Genomic DNA, 22,028 nt, shown 5'->3' on the forward strand with positions numbered 1-22,028 from the left:
TAAACATCTTTTCTGGTGTTCCACAGTAGAAGGAAAGTATGATGGTGAGTAAATGTTTGAAAAAACAGTTCCAGTGTGTTATTCACTAAAATTATTTCAATTTGCAATGTAAATGCTAAATGTCAAACTTGTTATGTTACATTGTACCATTTTTAAAACAAAGATACAATTCTTTGCACTAAAAGACATTGAAGTTTAAATGAATAAAGTTTGCAACCCTAAATGTAAGGTAGAAACTACAACAAATATCACATAAAACAATTCAGCAATACCGATATGATGTTCTGGGTTTGAGCGGCCCGTCACAGAGATGCGTCCCATGCTGGATAGATTCTGGATCCCATTTGCAAGGTCCCCCCAAACGTTTCATCCCTGCTCCGAGGTTTATCTCAAAAACACGGATTCTGCCGTCAGATCCCTCTGCACACAGGCTGTGAAAGTAGCCGGTCTGGTATGCTTTGATGGAGTGGTTTTGTCTGTAGTCCAAATAAGATGGCAGAGGATGTCTATGCTCTGGCATGACATTATCAACATCTGTAAATGAAATTTAAATGAGACATAATCAGGGACAAATAACAATAATATTTGCATAAATTCAAATTCAGGGAAAATTAAATTAATATGACTGGTACCATTTGACTCTGTGACGATTACTGTGAAGAAACGAATGGCTCCATTAACATCACTGAACCAGCTGCAGTTGAAATTAAACAGGATGGTGAAATGGGTGATGACAGAGGACCGCTCACTGACCCGTACTGTCACCGGTGGGATGGGGGGCCCTGAAAAACAAATATCAACCTGCTGAGATTCTGTCATAGCATTTTGACAACTTGAGTACATCTGAGGGATTCTTTATATACTAAATTAGTCAGTTAAAGGCTTAAGTATACTACATTTCTTTTAAAACTGGAACAGATTTTAAAACACCACCCAGACAGCAACATAGTGTGGCCCAGATCCGGCCCACATCTGATACATGTGGATTACACACAGACCATATGTGGGCCAGATCTGGGCCGACACTACATTGCTGTCGGGGTAGGCATCATACACTAAATAATAATAATAATAAGTTTGTTTTATATAGCACTTTTCTGCAAATACAATGTTGATTTACAATGAAATAACAAATAACATGACAGCGACCATAGAGAACACATACAGATGCAGATAAGAAAACATTATATGAATAAGATCAAAGACAAAAGTCTGAAAAATATGGCAAAAAGATATGTTTTAAAGGTGTAATGTATACAATTTGGGAGGATTTATTGACAGAAATGCGATATAATATACATAACTATGTTTGCAGTGGTACATAAAGACCTTACATAATGAACTGTTATGTTTTTATTACATTAGAATGAGCCATTTCTATCACATACAGATGTGCGTCCCCCCTCTATGTCAAGTCACCATTATTCTAAAGCAGCCCTAAATGGACAAACTGCTCTACAGAGCGCGTTTAGTCACTATGTTGTTCTTCTTCTAAATTGTTCATGTTTTTAGAGGCAGCTTGTATCGTCAACTACGCTGAATCCGCACAAAGTAGTAGTAGTAGTAGTAATCATCAGGTTTATTAGAAGTTAGGCAGCGCGTCAGTCTCATAATCTGAAGGTCGTGAGTTCGAGCCTCACACAGGGCAGGATGGTGCCTTTTGGCGCACGAGAGCGTTTAGACGAAAGAGCGGTTTCCTTTATTCCCTTTCGTGTGATCGTCCATTTCTCCTGGGGCCAAAAGGCTCTTCGGCTCCCCTGGAGGCCAAACAGCATGACATTCTGAGAAAATGTGTGTCTTTCCAATTATTCTAAAGCAGCCCTAAATGGACAAACTGCTCTACAGAGCGCGTTTAGTCACTATGTAAATCGTTCATGTTTTTAGATGCAGCTTGTATCGTCACTACGCTGAATCCGCACAAAGTAGTAGTAGTAGTAGTAGTAGTAGTAGTCGTCAGGTTTATTAGAAGCAGAGAACATTATTTGTTAAAAGTAAGAAGAAACCTCGCTGCTTCACACAAGCTACTCTCTGCTCTCTCAGACGTTGACATGTCGGCCAGACGGCCACCGTAGCTTCTCCGAAAGGGAGGGGTGCGAGGGGTGTGCGCCGTTAGTTGCAGTTTGCAACCTCACCACTAGAGGTTGCAAACTGCATTGGTAGCCCTGCAGCCAAACAATGTGAATTAGGAAATAGTTCCAATATCCTGAAAATAGTTGAATATACTTTTGAAGAGAATTGTTGCCTTTTGTTCATTAACTTGTTTAATTTGACTTTGGTGTACACTGGGTATTTTGCAAATTTGTCCTCCCATTTATTTCTTATCATGCCCGGTTTGAAAAAGCTAGGATGGTTATAATGATCTAGGCAACATCCAGCAGCTTTAAAAGCGTGACGTACAAGAGTAAACCAAGGAAATGAGTGCATAGAGGAGACAAGTCTACTTTTAAGAGGGCGTGAATGTCATGACTGAATGACTAAATGACTGAGGATCACACACTACCAAAATTTTCAACTTGTTCCAAAAACAACAAACTCACGCAATAACGTTCGGCTCGTTGCTAGGACACGCACGACAAAAGAAAACAATGTGTCTTAAAATCAGATCCCCTGACAGAATCTAAGTCTGAAACTAAAAAATCAGACTCTGTGATTTTCATGTTAACTCTGTCAACTCCGACTGCCCAAAACTGGCTCTGATCTCAGGCAACTAGCATTGACTCATCCAGACTGCAAATCTGTGCAAAAGTGTAATGTATTCCAGCCTTAACTCTGTAATACTTTGATTAAAATCATGAAAATCTGTGTTTTTGAAAAAGCCGTTTTATCTTGCACTGAGTGGGTTGCTCCTCATGATGATGTTGAGATCACCTTATACAGTAATATGCACCGACAAAGTGACCAGAAGTCATTCATGAGAGTTTGTGATTTCAGGTAGAACGAGCAAGCTTGTGTTCTACTGTCACTTACTGTCAATCATAGTGATAACGCTGTTCTTTGTGGTTGAACTCTGCTTGTCTCCAGATATCACTGTGATGTAAATGGTGTAGTTTCTGAAAGGTTCCAGCTTGTCGAAATGCTGCAAGAGAGTATTGTGTCCCAATGTATAATTGTACACCGGCGTCCTGGAACCCTGTTTGCGGCATTCCACAACATAAAAGTCATAATCGGACTCTGGAGGCATCCAGGAACAGGAGACAGAGGTGGAGCTCAGAGGGTAACAGTGGATGCTTGGAGTTGGATGTGGAGCTGTAGAGAAAAAAGAAATATCTTATAAACACTTATCTAAAGCAACTGGAATAAATTGAACTTTATAGAGTTTGTGAGCAAATATTCACAAAGTCACTCTCCAAAAACCTCCACCCGAACTTCTGAGGCCATCATATCTTTTTTTTAAATATTGCTGGCTCTTTGACAAATTGCTTTAGTTCCTCTTTTGTAAGTCCTTTGGTTAAAACCGTCTGCTAAATGCAAATGTAGCTAGATGTACATTTCTTTGCAGGTCATGTTTGTCTATCTAAAACCTCAATGCATAATCCAGAACTCACCCACACTTTTCTGTTCAAATTTTATACCCATTTTTTATCAACACTTGAACATTCTGAGCTCTATGACGCATATATAGGGCTGGAAGTCAATCCCAGAAAGAACAGATTCTTTTTCATTTCCTAGGTATTGACTGTGTTCATTATGTTAGTGATAAGTACTGCACATTCCAGAACAGCTGGGATAGGATTGGTTCACCCCAGTAACTGGTTCATCCCACTTTTGATTCTGTTCACCAAAAACAATAAGTACCACACACGTAAGACCTAAGTTTATTATCGGAACACAAATTAAGATATTTTTGATAAAATCCGATGGCTCAGTGAGGTCTGCATTGACAGCAAGATAATTAACACTTTCAGATCCCCAGAAAGCTACTAAAGACATATTTAAAACAGTTCAAGTGACTACAGTGGTTCAACTTTAACGTTATGAAGCGACAAGAATACTTTTTGTGAAATGACTTTATTTAACAATATCTGGTGATGGGCGATTTCAAAATACTGCTTCATGAAGCTTCGAAGCTTTACGAATCTTTTGTTTTGAATCAGTGGTTCAGAGCATGTATCAAACTGCCAAAGTCATGTGATTTCAGTAAACGAGGCTTCATTATGTCATAAGAGCTTTGAAACATTTCGAAATTTCAATGGTTCATGTGACTTTGGCAGTTTGATACATGCTCTGAACTACTGATTCGAAAGAAAAGATTCGTAAAGCTTTGAAGCTTCATCTGAAATCGCCCATCACTAGATAGTCGTTATTTTGTTTTTGCACACAAAAAGTATTATTGTCGCTTCATAACATTAAGGTTGTACCACTGTAGTCACATGAACTGTTTTAAATATGTCTTTCATAGCTTTCTGGGCATTGAAAGTGTAAATTATCTTGCTTTTAATGGAGGCCTCACTGAGCCATTAGATTTTAAAAAATATCTTAATTTGTGTTCTGAAGATTAACAATGGTCTTATGGGTGTGGAACGTCATGAGGATGAGTAATTAGCAGGGACGTGCACAGGAATTTTGAGGGGCAGTTGCTCTGGAGTGATGTCTGAGAGAGAGTATGTGAGAGAGACGCGTGAGTGAGAGACGCAGGGAAATTAAATGCAGCTGAATGTTTGCTCTATGAAAGACATTGACAAAGACGAAAATTAAGGACATTTAATCTATAATTTTATTTTATTTTAGTTAGTTTTGCCAAACACACATTACAGTTTTGGTTAGTTATCGTTTTTTTGTAATGCCTCGTTTTTATTTTTATTTCAGTTAACGACGATGTTTTTTCCCACCTAGTTTTCGTTTTTTCGTTCGTTTTCGTTAACGATTATAACCTTACTCACCTTTCCGACAACGTTAAGTCGTCTCACCCGACAACCGCGACAATCTCCTTCTAGTGCCGCTCATGCAGGCTCAGCTCAGCCGGTCGCGTGCAGCGCTGCAGCCACGTAAACAGAGTTTGCCCTTCCCCTACTGACTTTCACTTTCGGACGGGTGCCCGAATATGGAAGTGAATGAGGCTTTGCGGTTTTTTTTTTGTTTGTTTGTTTTTTTAATCTAGGCCTACGTGAAATTCTGCCTCCATTGTACGTTTTTTTTTTTTTCTCCACCTCGGAAGGGCAACGTGAGTCGAGAAGGGCATATGGGCAGTTGCCCGGGCAACCTGAGCAACCCCCCTGTGCACGTCCCTGGTAATTAGGGTATAAAAATCAGATTCCAAAAAAAAAAAAAAAAAAAAATTAAATCAGAGCCACATGCAAAAAAAAAACCCAAAACAAAACAAAAAAAACTTTACGATGTGGAACTGGCCACAAGTAACTTTCAACATGATCTGTTTTGTTAATCCTGGTGTGACCTCTAGTGGTTGATGAATCTGTACTCACGGGTTCTGACAGTGTGATAAACAGGACTGCTGTAGGTCACAGGACTAGGTGTCTTCCCACTGACAGTCCGAAGGCTGATATTATAGAGCCGGCCTGGATGAAGTCTTCTGAGTATACGCTGGGTGGAATTAAGACGAGAAACCTGAAGTGTGTCCTGAGGAATCCATGTCACTTCAAAATCATCATAGTCTCCTGTATAAGGGACATGCCACTTTATCTCCACTGAGCCGGTAGAGCTGCTGACGGACATTGAAGATGGTGGTGCAGGAACTGTTTTGATATAATAGCAAATAATTAGGAATAATTTAGCTTTCAAAACTGTTGTGCTTTGGTTGTGGTTTGATTTAAGCTAAATGTCCAAGCTGATGAAATATGTTGCTTTATATGATGCTGCTGAGCTCCAAAAAGTTCACAAATCAGAATAAAAGCATCATAAAAGTTTCATTAATATGACTTGGTCACTATATTTATATATAGTGTTCTGAAATTGTATGATACTTTAAAGGGTTAGTTCACCCAAAAATGAAATTTCTATCATTAAGTAGTCACCCTCTTGTTGTCCCACACCCATAAGACTTTGTCTTTGGAACACAAATTAAAATATTTTTGATGAACGCGGGCTCAGTGTTGCCCAGCCAATACTGAGCCCATGTAAACACTGAAGCTCTGCAATGAAAATACCATAGCAGTATGACGGGGGACAGACTAATTTGTTTAATAAAGTCATTATTTTTGTTTTGTTTTTGCGCACAAAAAAGTATTCTTGTCGCTTCTTAAGATTAAGTTTTTTTTTTTATCAATGTCTTTAGTACCTTTCTGGGCCTCAAAAAGGTGCAATGACATCCTATGTGTGGATCAGATACCCTCGGATTTCATCAAAAATATCTTAATTTGTGTTCTGAAGACAAACAAAGGGTTTGGGATGACATGGAGGATCAGAACCAAATTTAAGTGATTCACTAAAAAATGGGGGAAAAAATTAGTGGATTCTCAGCACTGAAGATATAGTTGCATATTTTTTTAAATATAGTAACATTTAAAATCTAAATGAAATTGGACCAACACTATGGCATTATATCAGTGATAATATGAAACGTAACTTTAGGGCTTTATGACTGACCTGTGCGCCCTACTGCAGTTGTAGTGTTGGTCAGATCTTCACTCCAAGTTTGAATCGTAGCAGGATAAAGCCGACCAGCTACTAGTCTGTGGAAGACCACCTGAGTGCTCTCTGGGCCCAAACGCTGCTCCAAGCCATCTACAGTGACTGAATATCCAGTAAGTGCTCCAGGACCACGTGACCAGCTCACAAGAAGACTGTCCATTTGACCCTGATTGTCAATATGTAGGTCTATGACTGAGGCAGGAGCTGGGAAAACAAACAAACAAGTTTTGTCAAACATAAAAAAAAAGAAAAGAAAAAAAGAATTAATTGAAATTGCTAACTGATAATAATTTGACAGCTTTTTAGTGACAATATCTTAATTTACAAAAGATTTGTTTAGTTATGTGCTTTTGGCTTTTCATTAGACAGATTAGAAAGAGCAAGAGTCAGAAATTACCTGCAATTAGGGGTTAAAGATAAAATAAAATAAAAAACTGAGAAAAATGACAAGAATAAATATGACCAGACTAGAGGCAAATGACTGTGCCCTGTAAATTGGATGGGAACGTCTCAGATTACGTATGTAACCTGGTTTCCTGAGAGGAGAATGAAAGGTTGCTTCCCATTGCCATGTCCCGGCTACTAGGGCTGGGACAATAAATCTTTGCAATAAATTAACAAATGATTATGGATTGATTCTGAAATTTTCTGAATGCACCGCGATTCTCTCTCGAATCAATTCTGAGCTTAGTTTGTAACAGCAGGTGGCGCTATAGGCTAGTTTTTAAGTTTACATTTTTGAGTTTACATTTTTTATTCTTTTGCAAGCTCCCATCGGTATTAAGTTTTACTTTTGTTAAAGAAATATATTTTACTTCAAATTTTAGTTCTTGTTGAAGTCTAATAATACATTTGATCCATTCATGGGGTTATAACCACTGAAACATGGTTATAGAAAACTTAAATAAACTATAAATTTGTCTCATAATTAATTGTGACAGGGTGTTTTTGGGGAGGGCAGGGACAAGCTGTGAAGCATTTTAACTAGTAAATAATTCTTAATTCTTTTTTTAATGTATTTTTTAATCAGAAAAGGTCTTACAAGAAGCATCAAAATACAAAATATGACATAAAAAATGTACCAACAAAGGTACACTAGAGGGGGCTTAATCGAAATCTACATATAAATATAAAAATTTACACATTTTTAAAATTTTAATTGCTTTTTGCTTTAAAGAATATCGTACAGAGTTAATATAATGTTCAAATTCTCTATTGAAAGATATAAAACAGGGTTTTTTGCAAGAAAACGTGCATTTATTAATATGAAATTTTGCCATTAAGAGTATAAGGTTATAAAAAGGTTATAAAGAGTATAATTTTTATAAATCTGGCTGCGCTTGTTTCTACAGTCCTCCATATGACCAAATACTAAATCTTTATTTTATTATTAAAATCATAAATATTTTGCCAAAATGGTCTTACAAATGTGCAGTGCCAAAACAGATGAATCACAGTTTCAGGGCAATTGTCACAGAAAGTGAATTTAACATCAATATAAAAAAAAAAAGTAATGCTTCACTGGGTAAATCCAATGCACAATTTTAAATGATACCTCTTTGACTTTGTTTGTAATAAAATTTTGGAAAACTTTTTCCAAGCAATATTGTCTGTCAACCGATTCCAATATGAGTAAATATAAGGCAAAGATACAATGTTTCAGAAATAATTCATAATTCATCCATATTGAGAAGAGCTTCATTATTCACCTGTACGTGCCCATATAGATGACTGACTGGTCAGCTTCCCACTCCTGCTGATGATCATCATCTTATACAGCATTCCTGGCAGTAGGTGTGTGAAGGACCAGTTCACAGCATCTTTTCCCAGTTTCTGAGACTGTTTCTTGTCCTGAATATATAGGTCAAGATCATACCCGTCCACCCAGCCCTCCGCTGAAGCCCAGCAGAATGAAAGTTCACTGCTTGTGTTGGAGCATACGCGTAGTTCAGTCACTGCTGCTGGACCTGAGGAGATTAGGAGAACAGGTTCTGTAATCTGTCTTGTCATCATTGACCAGTAAAGATTAGGAATGTGCATGTGCACAATAAGACCAGGAACAGTTTAATCTATCAACCTTTTAATTTTCAGTGACTGCTTTTTATAATGCTATTAAACTTTTCATTTGTATACTAAGAGTGAAAATACTACTACCACTTGTGAAAATACTACTAAAACGAATAAAAAAATTAAGAAAAGAAAGTAAATTTAGTCGATTTTTATTTTATGTTACTTTAAACACACAAACGGTGTCTTACGTGTTTGTCCCTTAGTGGTGACGTCTTTGCTTTTGGCAGTGCCACTGACTGTCTGAACGTGTGCTTTGTACCATCTTCCTGGAGTTAAATTCTTAAACAGGTAGCTGTTGTTATTGGCGGGCACAGAGGCGTTGGCAATCACTGTGTCATTGTCATCTAGTAACTGGAGATTGTATCCATCAGAAATACCCACAGCTGCCGTCCATCTCACCAACAGAGTGTGTGTGCTGAGTTCATTATCTGCCCGCAGACCGGTGACTGCGGAGGGGTCTGAAACACACGCACACATGACAACATTATGTAATGAATCAAATTCATGAAGTGTTGTCTTTCCTGTAGAAGTTCTTGTCCTAGCATGTAAACCACCATTAATATGTGTGTCTCTCACCAGTTCTGCCACTAGTTGTGCTGTTGCTCGTCTGTGTTCCACTGACCGACTGCACAGTAACTGAATACAGTTGACCAGGTTGTAGGTTGTGAAATTCTGTCTGTGTGATGTGTTTAGGGACATGTTTATAGTCCTGGACATGTGTTTCCCGAAACAGAAACACTGAGTAGAAGTCCATGTCTCCATCGCCAGAGGACCAAGAGGCTCTGAGGCTGTCGTCTGCAGTGCCAGCAGTCAGACGGACACTCCGAACCTGACTGGGCACTGGGTGGTATGAAGGGGGGGACAAAGGATATACAACTGTGATGATAATGATGCATCTTGAGAAAAAAATGTAAACACTTCAAAGGTAATAAGGCATGTAAAGTCACCATAAAATCAAAATTGACCATTCTTATCCTTATTAAATGTTTTTATTTTTATTTTAAAAATGTGCCTTTGTTGTTACACTACAGAAGCCCTGAACCGCATGGTGGGAAAAAAAGAAAGGAAAACTTCTGTTTATAACATCTTGTTATTTCGACATAACTCGTTATTTTGAGATATTAAGTTGCTATTTCAACATAATATCTCGTTATTTCGAGATATTAAGTCATTATTTCAACATAACATCTCGTTATTTCAACATAATATCTTGTTATTTCGCATATCTCGTTAATTCGACATAACTCGTTATTTCGAGATATTAAGTCGTTATTTCAACATATCTCGTTATTTCGACATATCTTGTTATTTCGACATATGTCGAAATAACGACATATGTTGAAATAATGAGATATTATGTTGAAATAATGAGATATCTCGTTATTTTGACATAATAACTCACTATTTCAACATAATCAGTCATTATTTTGACATAATAACTCGTTATTATATATCAAGTTTGATAAAAGACGCCACGAAAATTCAACGTCTTTAGTGGAGCAGCAGTAGCGAGTCGGCTCGCAGTCCTGGCTTTTACCTTGATCGCTGCAGGTTCGAATCTGCCTTTTGCCGAGCTCACTCTTCTCTATTTTTCCATCACATAACATATCAGAAAGGTACTTGTTTTCAATAAAAATGAAAATAATGTTCTAAAAGTGGAAATAAACTGCCTGACGAATGTTTAATAACATTAAAAGTATTTATTGGGTAGGGTTAGGGGAAGGTGTTGGGTGGGTTTTGAGTTATATAATAACGAGTTATGTCGAAATAAGTTATGATGTTGAAATAATGACTTGTGTCGAAATAACGGGATATTATGTCAAAATAACAGCTTATCTCGAAATAATGAGTCATGTTGAAATAAAGAGACATTATGTAGAAATAATGAGATAATATGTTGAAATAATGAGAAAAATTCTCTTCCCCCCCACCATGTGGTTCAGGGCTTCCGTAGTTACACCTCCTGTATGACTGTATTATAAATATACACTGCCCTCCAAAAGTTTGGAAACACCCCTAAGTGTGGTTTTGGACGAAATACATTTGGTGCAAATACAGTAACTTGACATTATCATTGTCAATTATCATTGACATTATCACAGACCACCAATAATAATTTTCATTTTGATTACATAATAATGGCAATAAATACATCTCAAAGTCAGATATGCCCCTTTGCCAGCTGTGATGCCTGGTTACTGGTTTAAACTTGGCCCAGGTTTGTAAAAGATTTTTGGGTCAGCAAACTTTAATAGCTTCAACAAATGATTGCCAATTAAGTTTAGAATACAATGAACCCATTAGAACCCAGTTTAGGTCAGATAGCTGCTAATGGTGGATATTTTGATGAATCGAAAATTTAATTTTTTTTTCTATGTATAAACTGTTTATATAATAAAACATGTTTTGTAGTTTGTGTTGTCCCTTATCAGTGCAAAATTATCACAAATTAAAAAGGATTCATGCCAATATTGTCCAAAACCTCACTTTTCTAGGGCGTTTCCAAACTTTTGTGTGTGTGTGTGTGTGTGTGTGTGTATGTATATATATATATATATATATATATATATATATATATATATATATATATATATATATATATATTGTATTGCAATGATTTAAATAAGCATAAATTTAAGGCGGTATAACAAACACTATGAGGTATATACAGTATATTTGAATACATGACATTTATATCACAATGCAAATGCAAAAGAAATATTCTTTAAAATATAATTTCTTACTTTATCTTTTGGAGCAAAATGTTTGAGAAATTTCATGAGATTACATTCAAGCAGTTGTACATGATCAATAAAAATCTTGCAGTACCTGTGCGGCCCTCAAGGATCTCGGCACGCTGGTATGACCCGCTGTGAGTAGACAGCACCATCTTGTAGAGACGGCCTGGTGTGAGCGTGGAGAACAGGTGTTCCCTAACTGTGCTGCTCAGATTCACAGCTGGTGACACCTGCGTGTCATTGAAGAGAATCTGAACCTCATAATTATCGACATCTCCTGGAGCAGACGTCCAGTTCACCCTCAAAAAACTGCATCCACACTCCATCAGGGACAAATTACCCACAGCACCCGGGACTGAAAAACACATGGGTGAAATAAAATGAATTTTATTGTAGTCCACTGATTACATCTTATACTAGAAAGTGAAAAACAACATAATTTATAAGCATCATAAATTGGAAAATCAAAATGTATTACAATAGGAACATACTGCAAGTTTTAAAGGTAACACCACAGTTTAAAATGTGTAATTTAATTTTTTTCTTTTTTTTTTTTCTGGCCCATTCATCACAATTTTGCTCTACACACCCCTGACATGTGTATGTAGATTGAGGAAGTGTGTTCTTAAAGGGTTAGTTCACCCAAAAATAAAATTATGTAATTTATTACTCACCCTCATGCCGGTCTACACCCGTAAGACCTTTGTTCGTCTTCGGAACACAAATCAAGATATTTTTAAGGAAATCCGATGGCTCAGTGAGGCCTCCATTGATAGCAAGTTAATGAACACTTTAAGTGCCCAGAAAGCTACTAAAAACATATTTAAAACAGTTCATGTGACTACAATGGTTCAACCTTATTATTATAAAGCAACGCAAATACTTTTGAGCACCGAAAAAACCAAAATAACGCCTTTTCAAAGATATTTAGTGATGGCCGATTTTAAAACACTGCTTCGAAGCTTTACAAATATTTTGTTTTGAATCAGTGGTTTGGAGTGCCAAAGTCACATGATTTCAGCAGTTTGGCAAATTGACTTGTGATCCGAACCACTGATTCAAAACTAAAGATTTGTAAAGCTTCAAAGCTTAATGAAGCAGTGTTTTGAAATCAGCCATCACTAGATATTGTTGAAAAGTAGTTATTTTGTTTTTTTGGTGCACAAAAATCATTCTCATCACTCTATAATATTAAGGTAGAACCACTTTAGTCACATGAACTGTTTTAAATATGTTTTTAGTAGCTTTCTGGGCACTGAAAATGTTAATTAACTTGCTGTCAATAGAGGCCTCACTGAGTCAACGGATTTCATCAAAAATATCTTAATTTGTGTTCCGAAAATGAATGAAGGTCTTATGGGTGTGGAAAGACATGAGGGTGAGTAATTAATTACATTATTTTCATTTTTGGGTGAACTAACCCTTTAACTTATGTTTAACTTTAACAAATCAATCAAAAGGGCAATACTGTTACTACAATACTGTTTAGTAAGACCATCTAACGTTGTTCTGTCCCTGTATGCAGAAAAACTGCACCTCTGAAAACTGCATATCCTTCTAAAACTATTAGAAATGAATAGCTGAATTTTATTTGTAACGACATGCCTGAGCTATTTAATAAAAATGTTTTTGTTTGTTCGGCTCATTTCACATTGATTTTTTGACTATTTCCTTACATCTCAACACGCTGCAGTTTTTTCTAAATATCTTGTATAAAAGTTATTGCAATGCCAAGTATTTTGTCTATGGAGGTAATCGCTGCATTGCTTACATAAAATCACACATGACAATTGATGAGGGGAGGGTGTAGATAATGGTGCAATGAAGTTCTTCAATCACAAAGCCAAACAATGGCCGTTTAGTTGCATTTTAGAAAGAGGTGAGGACCTCAAAGTGTTTGTGAGAGTAAAAATATTGGAGATGCGTTGCATTAGAGGTCAAATTAGTTGATGTGATACATGCAAATAGTTTGGAGTCTCATAAAACTTGTGTTCATGTGACATGATTTGTGATCAGTGATATTGATTTTGAATGAGAATTTGCCACAACATCAATGCTTGTTTCCTTATAATAGGGAAAACAGATGCTAAAACATAATGTCACTCACATGTTCGGCCATGTATAGAGATGGTAGAGTTGTACTGCCCACTCCAAGTGCTGATGGTCACAGTGTAGAGGCGTCCTGGAACCAAATCACTGAATACACACTCTCTTTGTGTCTTATTAAGCTTCTGACTTTGAAGACGTGTGCTGTTATACTCGATCGCCACTTCATAATAGTCATAATCCCCAGAGGCGTGATTCCAGTAAACCTTTAGAAAGTCATCTCTGGCTGAGTGGATAGCGGTGGGGTTTTGGACTGTGGATGGCTCTGAAAGAGGAAATAATGCAATTTAGTTCTCAGCGTAAAGTTAATATTGCAATATGGGGGACAGAGTAGATTAAAAAAAAAAAAAAAAAAAAAAAACTTTTAGAATTGAATTTATGATTGATGATTTTCATTACTTTAATGCAAATTTAGGGAAAAACACAATTAATTGTAATGGGAAAAAGTCATAATTCACATATAATTTAAAGGCTTAGTTCACCCAAAAATGAAAATTCAGTCATTAATTACTCACCCTCATGTTGTTCTACACCTGTAAGACCTTCGTTCATCTTCGGAACACAAATTAAGATATTTTTGATAAAATCCGATGGCTCAGTGAGATCTCCATTGCCAGCAAGTTAATTAACACTTTCAAATGCCCAGAAAGCTACTAAAGACATATTTAAAACAGTTCATGTGACTACAGTGGTTCAATCTTAATGTTATGAAGCGATGAGAATACTTTTGTACACCAAAAAAATAATAAAATAAAATAAAATAACGACTATATTCAACAATATCTAGTGATGGGTGATTTCAAAACACTGCTTCATGAAGCTTCGTAGCTTTACGAATCTTTTGTTTCAAATCAGTGGTTCGGACAATATTATCTGCCTACAATACCTGCACTTTTAGGACCGCAGCAGCTTCAGGACTGCATTTCTTGGACCCTAATTTTTGTGACAGCGCCATCTAGTTTAAATAATTAAACAGGGTTACCAATGGGTAAGTTTAGGGCTATGGGTTGGTTAGGACAATGTATAAATTAAACTTAATCAATTAAACAACTAAATCATTGCTAGCGTCCTAGAACTGCGGTCCTGAAAATGCAGCCTCCGGTATTACAGGCAGATGCTACTTGATTCAGAGCATGTATCAAACTGCCAAAGTCACGCCCCCCAGTGGTGAACCTTTGAAATTTCGGAACACTTGTGATGTAACAATGCCTCGTTTACTGAAATCACATGACTTTGGCAGTTTGATACACGCTTCGAACCACTGATTCGAAACAAAAGATTTGTAAAGCTTCGAAGCTTCATGAAGCAGTGTTTTGAAATCGCCCATCACTAGATATTGTTGAATAAAGTCGTTATAATGTTTTTTGGTGCACAATAAGTATTCTCATCACTTCATAACATTAAGGTTGAACCTCTGTAGTTACATTAAGTGTTTTAAATATGTCTTTAGTAGCTTTCTGGGCTTCTGAAAGTGTTCATTATCTTGCTGTCAATGCAGACTTCACTGAGCCATAGGATTTTATCAAAACTATCTTAATTTGTGTTCCAAAGATAAACAAAGGTCTTACGGGTGTGGAACGACATGAGGGTGAGTAATAAATGACATTATTTTCATTTTTGGGTGAACAAACCCTTTAGGATTTCCTTCATTTTGCAGTGACATATGATTTAAGAACTTTAAGAACTATAAGATGATAAAACAGAGCTACTATTATTTCTTACGTGTTCTCTCCTGTATAAACGTTTGGTTCCTGTAACTGCCGCTGTGTGTGGTGATGGAGATGGTGTACAGTCGGCCGGAAACCAGGCTTCTGAACACACACTCCGTGGTTGCTTTTGACGTAGCGAGTGTGTGTACGATCTTCTCATGGTCCTTCAACATCACCATGTAATTGTCCACATCTCCTTCTGCTGCCTTCCACAACACATTTAGAAAGTCTGGACCACTGTTAGTGACAGAGATGTCAGAAACAGCAGCGGGCACTGAAAACCACAGAGAGATAATAAATATAAATTATCAATAGGTTAGCCAAATAATGATAGTTTGAAATGCTTCTCAGAATTTCAATTATTTCTTTTTCAAACAAGCAAATAAATAATTTGTTTGAGCATCCTATAGTCAGAGTGTTACACTTTTAGAGAAGTCAATTTATAGTCAGCTTACTCATAGCTGACCATGTTGATTAAACTTGGAAATGACACATTATTCTAACAACACACGAATGTGGTGTAACGATAGCTTTTGAATCTGTTTAGGTTATATACATGGTAATATATAGAACGACCTAATCGTTCGTGACATGCATAGCTAGTAAGGGAAATAAGGTAAACTGAGTGAGTCGACAGACATAGAGAGCATACATGTTGTGTTAACTGTTGCACAGTTGTTAATAAAATGAACAGAATCGGAGAAACGCTTGTATTGCCTCGTCTGTATGTGTCGTCCTAACATTACACACAGGAAATGCAATAAACAAAGGTGCAGGAGTTAATTTAACACAAAACTCAAACAGGCAAGTAGCTGGAGCTGAGTACACAGGTGAGTATTTAAGGGTTAGTTCACCCAAAAATTTAAATTCTGTCATTGTTTATCCACCCTCATGTTGTTCCACACCCGTAAGACTTTTGTTCCTCTTCATAAAACAAATTAAGATATTTTTGATGACATTCTAAAGATACATGACTCGTCCATAGACAGCAATATAATCAACACTTTCAAGGTCCAGAAAGCTACTAAAGACATTTAAAACAGTTCATGTGACTATAAGGGTTCAAACTTAATGTTATGAAGCGATGAAAATACTTTTTGTGTGCCAAAACCCCCCCAAAATAACGACTTTATTCAACAATATCTAGTGATGGGTGATTTCAAAACACTGCGTCATGAAGCTTCGAAGCTTTACGAATCTTTTGTTTCGAATCAGTGGTTCAGAGCGTGTATAAAACTGCCAAAGTCATGTAAACCATTGACATTTCGAAACGGTTCGAAACACTTATGACGTAACGTCTCGGTTACGTATGTAACCCTCGTTCCCTGAAGGAGGAAACGGAGACGTACGTCAGTAGTGACCGACGAATTGGGATATCGCTTAGAGAGCCCTATCATCTTCGTGTAAACTAAAACAAGCCAATGGAATTGGCGTGCGATATTTGCATAATGCGCACCGCCCCCGACAGGTGTATATAAATAGGAAGCAGATGCAATCGCACTCTGTTTTTCGCTGAGGAGACAACTGGTGTCCACACTACAGCGAGGGTACAGAAACTGTGGCGACGGGACGTACGTCTCCGTTCCCTCCTTCAGGGAACGAGGGTTACATACGTAACCGAGACGTTCCCTTTCAGTCGGTCACGTTCGACGTACGTCAGTAGTGACTGACGAATTGGGATCCCAACTAAAGCGCCACAGTTACGAAACCCCTTCCAGTGCCCAGCACAAGCTCAGCCGCCCATAGCACCGGCTGGCGGTGAAGGGGGCGAGCTTACACCGAGAGAGTCTACTGCTGTCTAACCACTACCCACTAAGTAAACTAGACACACTGGGGAAGCGAACCCGTAAGGGACGCTGCGGAGACCACTACCTACCCAATGGGGGAGGAGTTTATGTGGGAAATACACACATGGACTGGCCCGGGGGGGCAGTACGCATATGGAGTCCCTGGGATGGCTCCACCTGGTTAGGGGGAGACTCATCTGACAGGTGACAGCAGAGCTGGCTCTGCTAAGGGAAAGACACGGACTCGGCCCGTAGGGAGTTTTAAACCGTGGAAAATACACATATGGGACCGCTCACGTAGAGGGGTCACGACATATGGGCCCCAGCCAACAGACAGCGTCAGCGACGGATGTAGGCCTGGCATCAGACACTCCGCAATGTCCGAGCCGAAGGGGGAGGCGGAGGAACTCGACAGGGTTCGCCAGCGGGGAACACGACTGGAGTGAAAGTATGCACGTATCCGGCCAGTGGCGGGAATGGCATTGCAAGCCGACACTTAGAGCGGGTACAACACGTCTACCGACTAGTGGATGCGAGTACACGCGAGGATACCGGCTCTACACGTAGGCTATAAAACCTAGCGAACGTGTTAAGTGTCGCCCAGCCCGCAGCTCTACAGATATCTGTCAGCGAGGCGTCATGAGCCAGCGCCCAGGAAGAGGCCACCCCTCTGGTGGAGTGGGCTCTCAACCCGAGCGGGCAAGGCACGCCCTGGGATTCGTACGCCAAGGCGATGGCATCCACTATCCAGTGGGCCATCCTCTGCTTGGAGACAGCCTTTCCCTTCTGCTGGCCTCCGTAACAGATGAAGAGCTGATCTGAGGTCCTGAAGCTTCGCGTTCTATCCACGTAAACGCGCAGAGCGCGGACGGGACAGAGCAAAGCTAGGGCTGGGTCTGCCTCCTCCGAGGGCAGCGCTTGCAGGTTCACTACCTGATCTCTGAAGGGAGTGGTAGGAACCTTGGGCACGTATCCAGGCCGGGGTCTCAGGATGACGTGAGAAGCACCGGGCCCGAATTCTAGGCACGTTTCGTCGACCGAAAATGCATGCAGATCCCCTACCCTCTTCAGGGAAGCCAATGCAACCAGAAGAACCGTCTTAAGAGACATTAGTTTCAGGTCGACTGATTGCAAAGGTGCGAAGGGATGACCCCGGAGAGCTGTGAGAACCAGGGTCAAATCCCAAGAGGGTACGGAGGAAGGGCGAGGAGGATTCAGTCTCCTGGCCCCCCTCAGGAATCTGACGATCAGATCGTGTTTCCCCAGGGACTTACCCTCAACTGCATGGTGATGTGCGGCAATAGCGGCAACATACACCTTGAGGGTGGAGGGAGACAGCCTTCGCTCCAACCCATCTTGCAGAAAGGAAAGCACGGATCCGACTGAACATGATCGGGGGTCCTCTCGGCGAGAGGCGCACCATTCGACGAACAGGTTCCACTTCAACGCGTAGAGATTCCTAGTGGAAGGAGCTCTAGCGGAAGTGATGGTGTCTACGACCGCTTGCGGGAGATCACTCAGAATCTCCGCATCCCATCCAGGGACCACACGTGGAGGTTCCACAGATCGGGACGCGGGTGCCACAGGGTGCCCCATCTCTGAGTCAGGGGGTCCTTCCTCAGAGGAATCGGCCAGGGAGGTGCTGTCGCGAGGAGAATGAGGTCTGAGAATCAGGTCCGAGTGGGCCAGTACGGAGCCACTAACAGAACCTGCTCCCCGTCCTCCCTGACCTTGCACATGAGTTGTGTGAGAAGGCTCACTGGGGGAAACGCATGTTTGCGCAGACCCGGGGGCCAGCTGTGTGCCAGGGCATCCGTGCCGAGCGTGCCACCGGTCAGGGAATAAAACCACTGGCGGAGGGCAGTTTCCGGGGAGGCAAACAGGACTACCTGGGCCTCGCCGAAACGCTGCCAAATCAGCTGGACCGCCTGGGGGTGGAGCCGCCACTCGCCCGCAAGTAGATGCTGCCGTGACAGCTCGTCGGCTGCACGGTTGAGCACACCTGAGACACGAGTGGCCCGAAGGGACCTCAGATCCTTCTGACTCCACAACAAGAGATGGCGGGCGAGTTGCAACATGCGACGGAAGCGTAGACCACCTTGACGGTAGGTGTACGCAACGGCCGCAGTGCTTAGTGAGCGGACTAGAACGTGCTTGCCTGACAACAGCTCCTTGAAGCGGGCCAGCGCAAGACGAACCGCTAGCAACTCGAGGCAATTGGTATGCCAATGCAGCTGAGGCCCCGTCCAAAGACCTGTCACTGCATGCCCGTTGTACGTGGCCCCCCATCCCGTGGCAGAGACATCTGTGGAGACCACAGCGTGCCTGGACACTCGTTCGAGGGGTACTCCGGCCAACAGGAACGAAGGGTCCAACCACCGGACAAGGGTGCGACGGCAGCTCGGTGTCACGGGGACACGGAGCGTGCCGCACTGCCACGCCCATCTCGGGACCCGGCCGCGGAGCCAGTGTTGAAGCGGTCTCATATGAAGCAATCCGAGCGGCGTTACCGCGGCTGCAGATGCCATATGCCCCAGGAGCCTCTGAAAATCTTTCAGTGGAGCCGCTGTCCTGCACTTGAGCGAGCTCAGGCAGTTCAACACCGACTGGACGCGCACCTCGGTGAGACGCGCAGTCCGTGCGACCGAGTCTAGCTCGAGACCGAAACAAGAGATCCTCTACCCGGGGGCGAGTTTGCTCTTGTCCCAGTTGACCTGAAGACCCAACCGGCTGGGAGCTACAACCATGTCGGGTAGGACTTTGTACTGACATGCCCGACCCTCGAACACAGACCGACCTAGGAAGGGTCTGTGTCGAGGCAGAATCGAGACATGAAAGTACGCGTCCTTCAGGTCTATTGCTGCAAACCAATCCTGGGGACGGTCCAGGATTGGCCGTAGCCCACCGCCCTTTTTCGGTACAATGAAGTAGGGGCTGTAGAACCCTGACTTCATATCGGCTGGAGGGACCGGCTTGATTGTATCCTTCGCCAGGAGGACAGCAACCTCCACCCGGAGAACAGGTGCACTGTCCAACGACACCTGAGTGAAGTGGACAGCCCTGAAGACCGGGGGACGCCGGGCGAACTGAATCGCATAGCCGAGTCTGATAGTACGAGTGAGCCCACTGGACAGGCTGGGGAGCGCTATCCACGCTTCCAGACACTGAGCCAGCGGGACCAAAGGCACCACAGACGCACCGGGGGTGGGGCAGCAAGGCAGAGAGGGACCCGACTCGGACGGCTTGAGGGCGGCCCGGAGTGGGGTCGGACTCTGCGAGGCAGCAGTGTGCATGGGAGACGGCGCACGGGACGCGGTCTGCACCATCACACTGCCACCTGCTGGCGAATGGGGAGGGAGCTGTCAGCGGCGAGGCGGAGTCTGGCACACTGGCAGACACCCCCTGTTGTGACCTGGAGTTTGAGGAAACTGCTCTTTTTGTGGCAAAGTGGGTACCGCTGGACTCCGGAGAGCCAGCGGCGGTAGATGGACAGCCGCCACAAAATCCCCCCCGGCCCTCCTCCGGGGGTGGGAGAGCAGATGGAATACTCTCCCAAAGGGCAGGAACCTTCCGCTCCAGGTCGCCCGTCTCAGGGCCGAGTTTTCCCCGACCGCTTGCCACCTGGCTGGCAGAGACGGGCTGGGCACCACGTCCGCGCCCGGCACCCTGCTGTTTGGCTGGTGTAGGCTGCTGCTTTGCCAACTTAGCAGGGGCGGAGGAAGACGCAGGCGGGCGCCCTCGGCGACAAGCGGGCTAAGGCTGAGCCACGGGCGGCTGGGTGGAGGCAGCAGCGGACCGCCGTGACATGACATGTCTGATAGCCTCAGCCGGCTTCTGTGCAGCGGAGGACTGTTGGGCACAGCTCTCCACCGCGTCGCCGAAAAGGCCGACCGGAGACACGGGGGAATCCAGGAACCGATGTTTGTCGGTCTCCCTCATGTCTGCCAAGGTCAGCCAGAGGTGGCGTTGCTGGGCTACCAGAGTAGACATCGCCTGGCCAACAGAACGCGCTGTCACCTTCGTTGCCCGGAGGGCAAGGTCAGTGGCAGCGCGCAGCTCCCCAAGCAGCTGTTGGTCAGGACCTTCCTGGGGCATCTGCGACAGCGCTTTTGCCTGATAGACCTGCAAAAGGGCCATCGCGTGCAGGGCAGAGGCAGCCTGCCCACAGGCACTGTAAGCTTTCTCAGTCAGACCGGCTGAGAATTCACAGGCCTGGGACGGGAGACGCGGCTCACCGCGCCAGCCAGCGGCCGTTGGACACAACTGCGTCGCAACAGACCGCTCGACTGGCGGGATCTTCGCGTACCCCCTGGCTAGCCCGCCGTCCAGGGAGGTGAAGGCGGACGAGGGACCAGGCCCTGTACAAGCCCCATGCGGAGCTTGCCAAGACCTGGTCACCTCATCGTGTACTTCCGGGAAGAAAGGCATTGGGGCGGGACGCTGGATTTGACCAGCGCGACCCCCCGCCAAGTACCAATCGTCCAACCGAGATGGGCCGGGACAGGGTGGAGGGTTCCACTCAAGCCCGACGCACAAGGCGGCCCGGGAGAGCACAGCCGTGAGCTCGGGATCTGACTCGGGCAACGCTACCGTCCCGGGCGGCAGCGCGTCCGAATCCTCCCCCGAGGACTCAGGCTCACCTTCCGATGCAGCGATCGACATCCGATCCGCCGCCAGCACACCAAAGGTAACGGCTGGACAGCCCGTAGAGGGCCCAGCGGAAACCAACGGTGGCACGATGGGTTGCGGTGCTGATGAGGCGGCAGGGGCCCGAGGAGCGTTTCCGCTCGGCGGGGAAGCCCTGACCGTAATCCTCCGGTCACCCTTCCTATACAGCGCCGTACCGTCATTCCGGTTCCCGGGGCCGGAAAAAACGGTCGTACGCGGCATAGGAGAGGGGACCCCCGCTTCCTGAGACTTCAGGAAGGAGAGTCTCGACCTCAGCATCGTGATAGTCATGTTCCCGCAATGGGAACATGAACCATCCACAAAAGCTGCTTCAGCGTGCAGAATGCCCAAACACGAGATGCAAC

The 22,028-nt window shown here is 42.7% G+C and overlaps 1 protein-coding gene across 5 annotated transcripts in view; it reads right to left on the bottom strand.

Annotated features, from left to right (window-relative positions):
* ptprb (protein tyrosine phosphatase receptor type b) overlaps nucleotides 1–22,028 on the bottom strand; it is a 66,226-nt gene that overhangs the window by 13,807 nt on the left and 30,391 nt on the right. For all 5 annotated transcript variants that reach the window (XR_010895729.1, XM_067392437.1, XM_067392438.1 and 2 more), the window contains 11 exons: nucleotides 15,222–15,482; nucleotides 13,501–13,764; nucleotides 11,485–11,748; nucleotides 9,232–9,495; nucleotides 8,844–9,113; nucleotides 8,295–8,552; nucleotides 6,541–6,789; nucleotides 5,421–5,690; nucleotides 2,968–3,246; nucleotides 633–782; nucleotides 273–534 (listed from right to left, as the gene is read on the bottom strand). Coding sequence is in view for 4 of the 5 variants with exons in the window: in XM_067392437.1 (XP_067248538.1) it covers nucleotides 273–534; nucleotides 633–782; nucleotides 2,968–3,246; nucleotides 5,421–5,690; nucleotides 6,541–6,789; nucleotides 8,295–8,552; nucleotides 8,844–9,113; nucleotides 9,232–9,495; nucleotides 11,485–11,748; nucleotides 13,501–13,764; nucleotides 15,222–15,482 (2,791 nt within the window). In the remaining variant the exon portion in view is untranslated. The remainder of the gene's footprint in view (nucleotides 1–272; nucleotides 535–632; nucleotides 783–2,967; nucleotides 3,247–5,420; nucleotides 5,691–6,540; nucleotides 6,790–8,294; nucleotides 8,553–8,843; nucleotides 9,114–9,231; nucleotides 9,496–11,484; nucleotides 11,749–13,500; nucleotides 13,765–15,221; nucleotides 15,483–22,028) is intronic.

Source organism: Chanodichthys erythropterus, chromosome 8 (genome assembly GCF_024489055.1).
Source record: "Chanodichthys erythropterus isolate Z2021 chromosome 8, ASM2448905v1, whole genome shotgun sequence".
NCBI lineage: Eukaryota > Metazoa > Chordata > Actinopteri > Cypriniformes > Xenocyprididae > Chanodichthys > Chanodichthys erythropterus.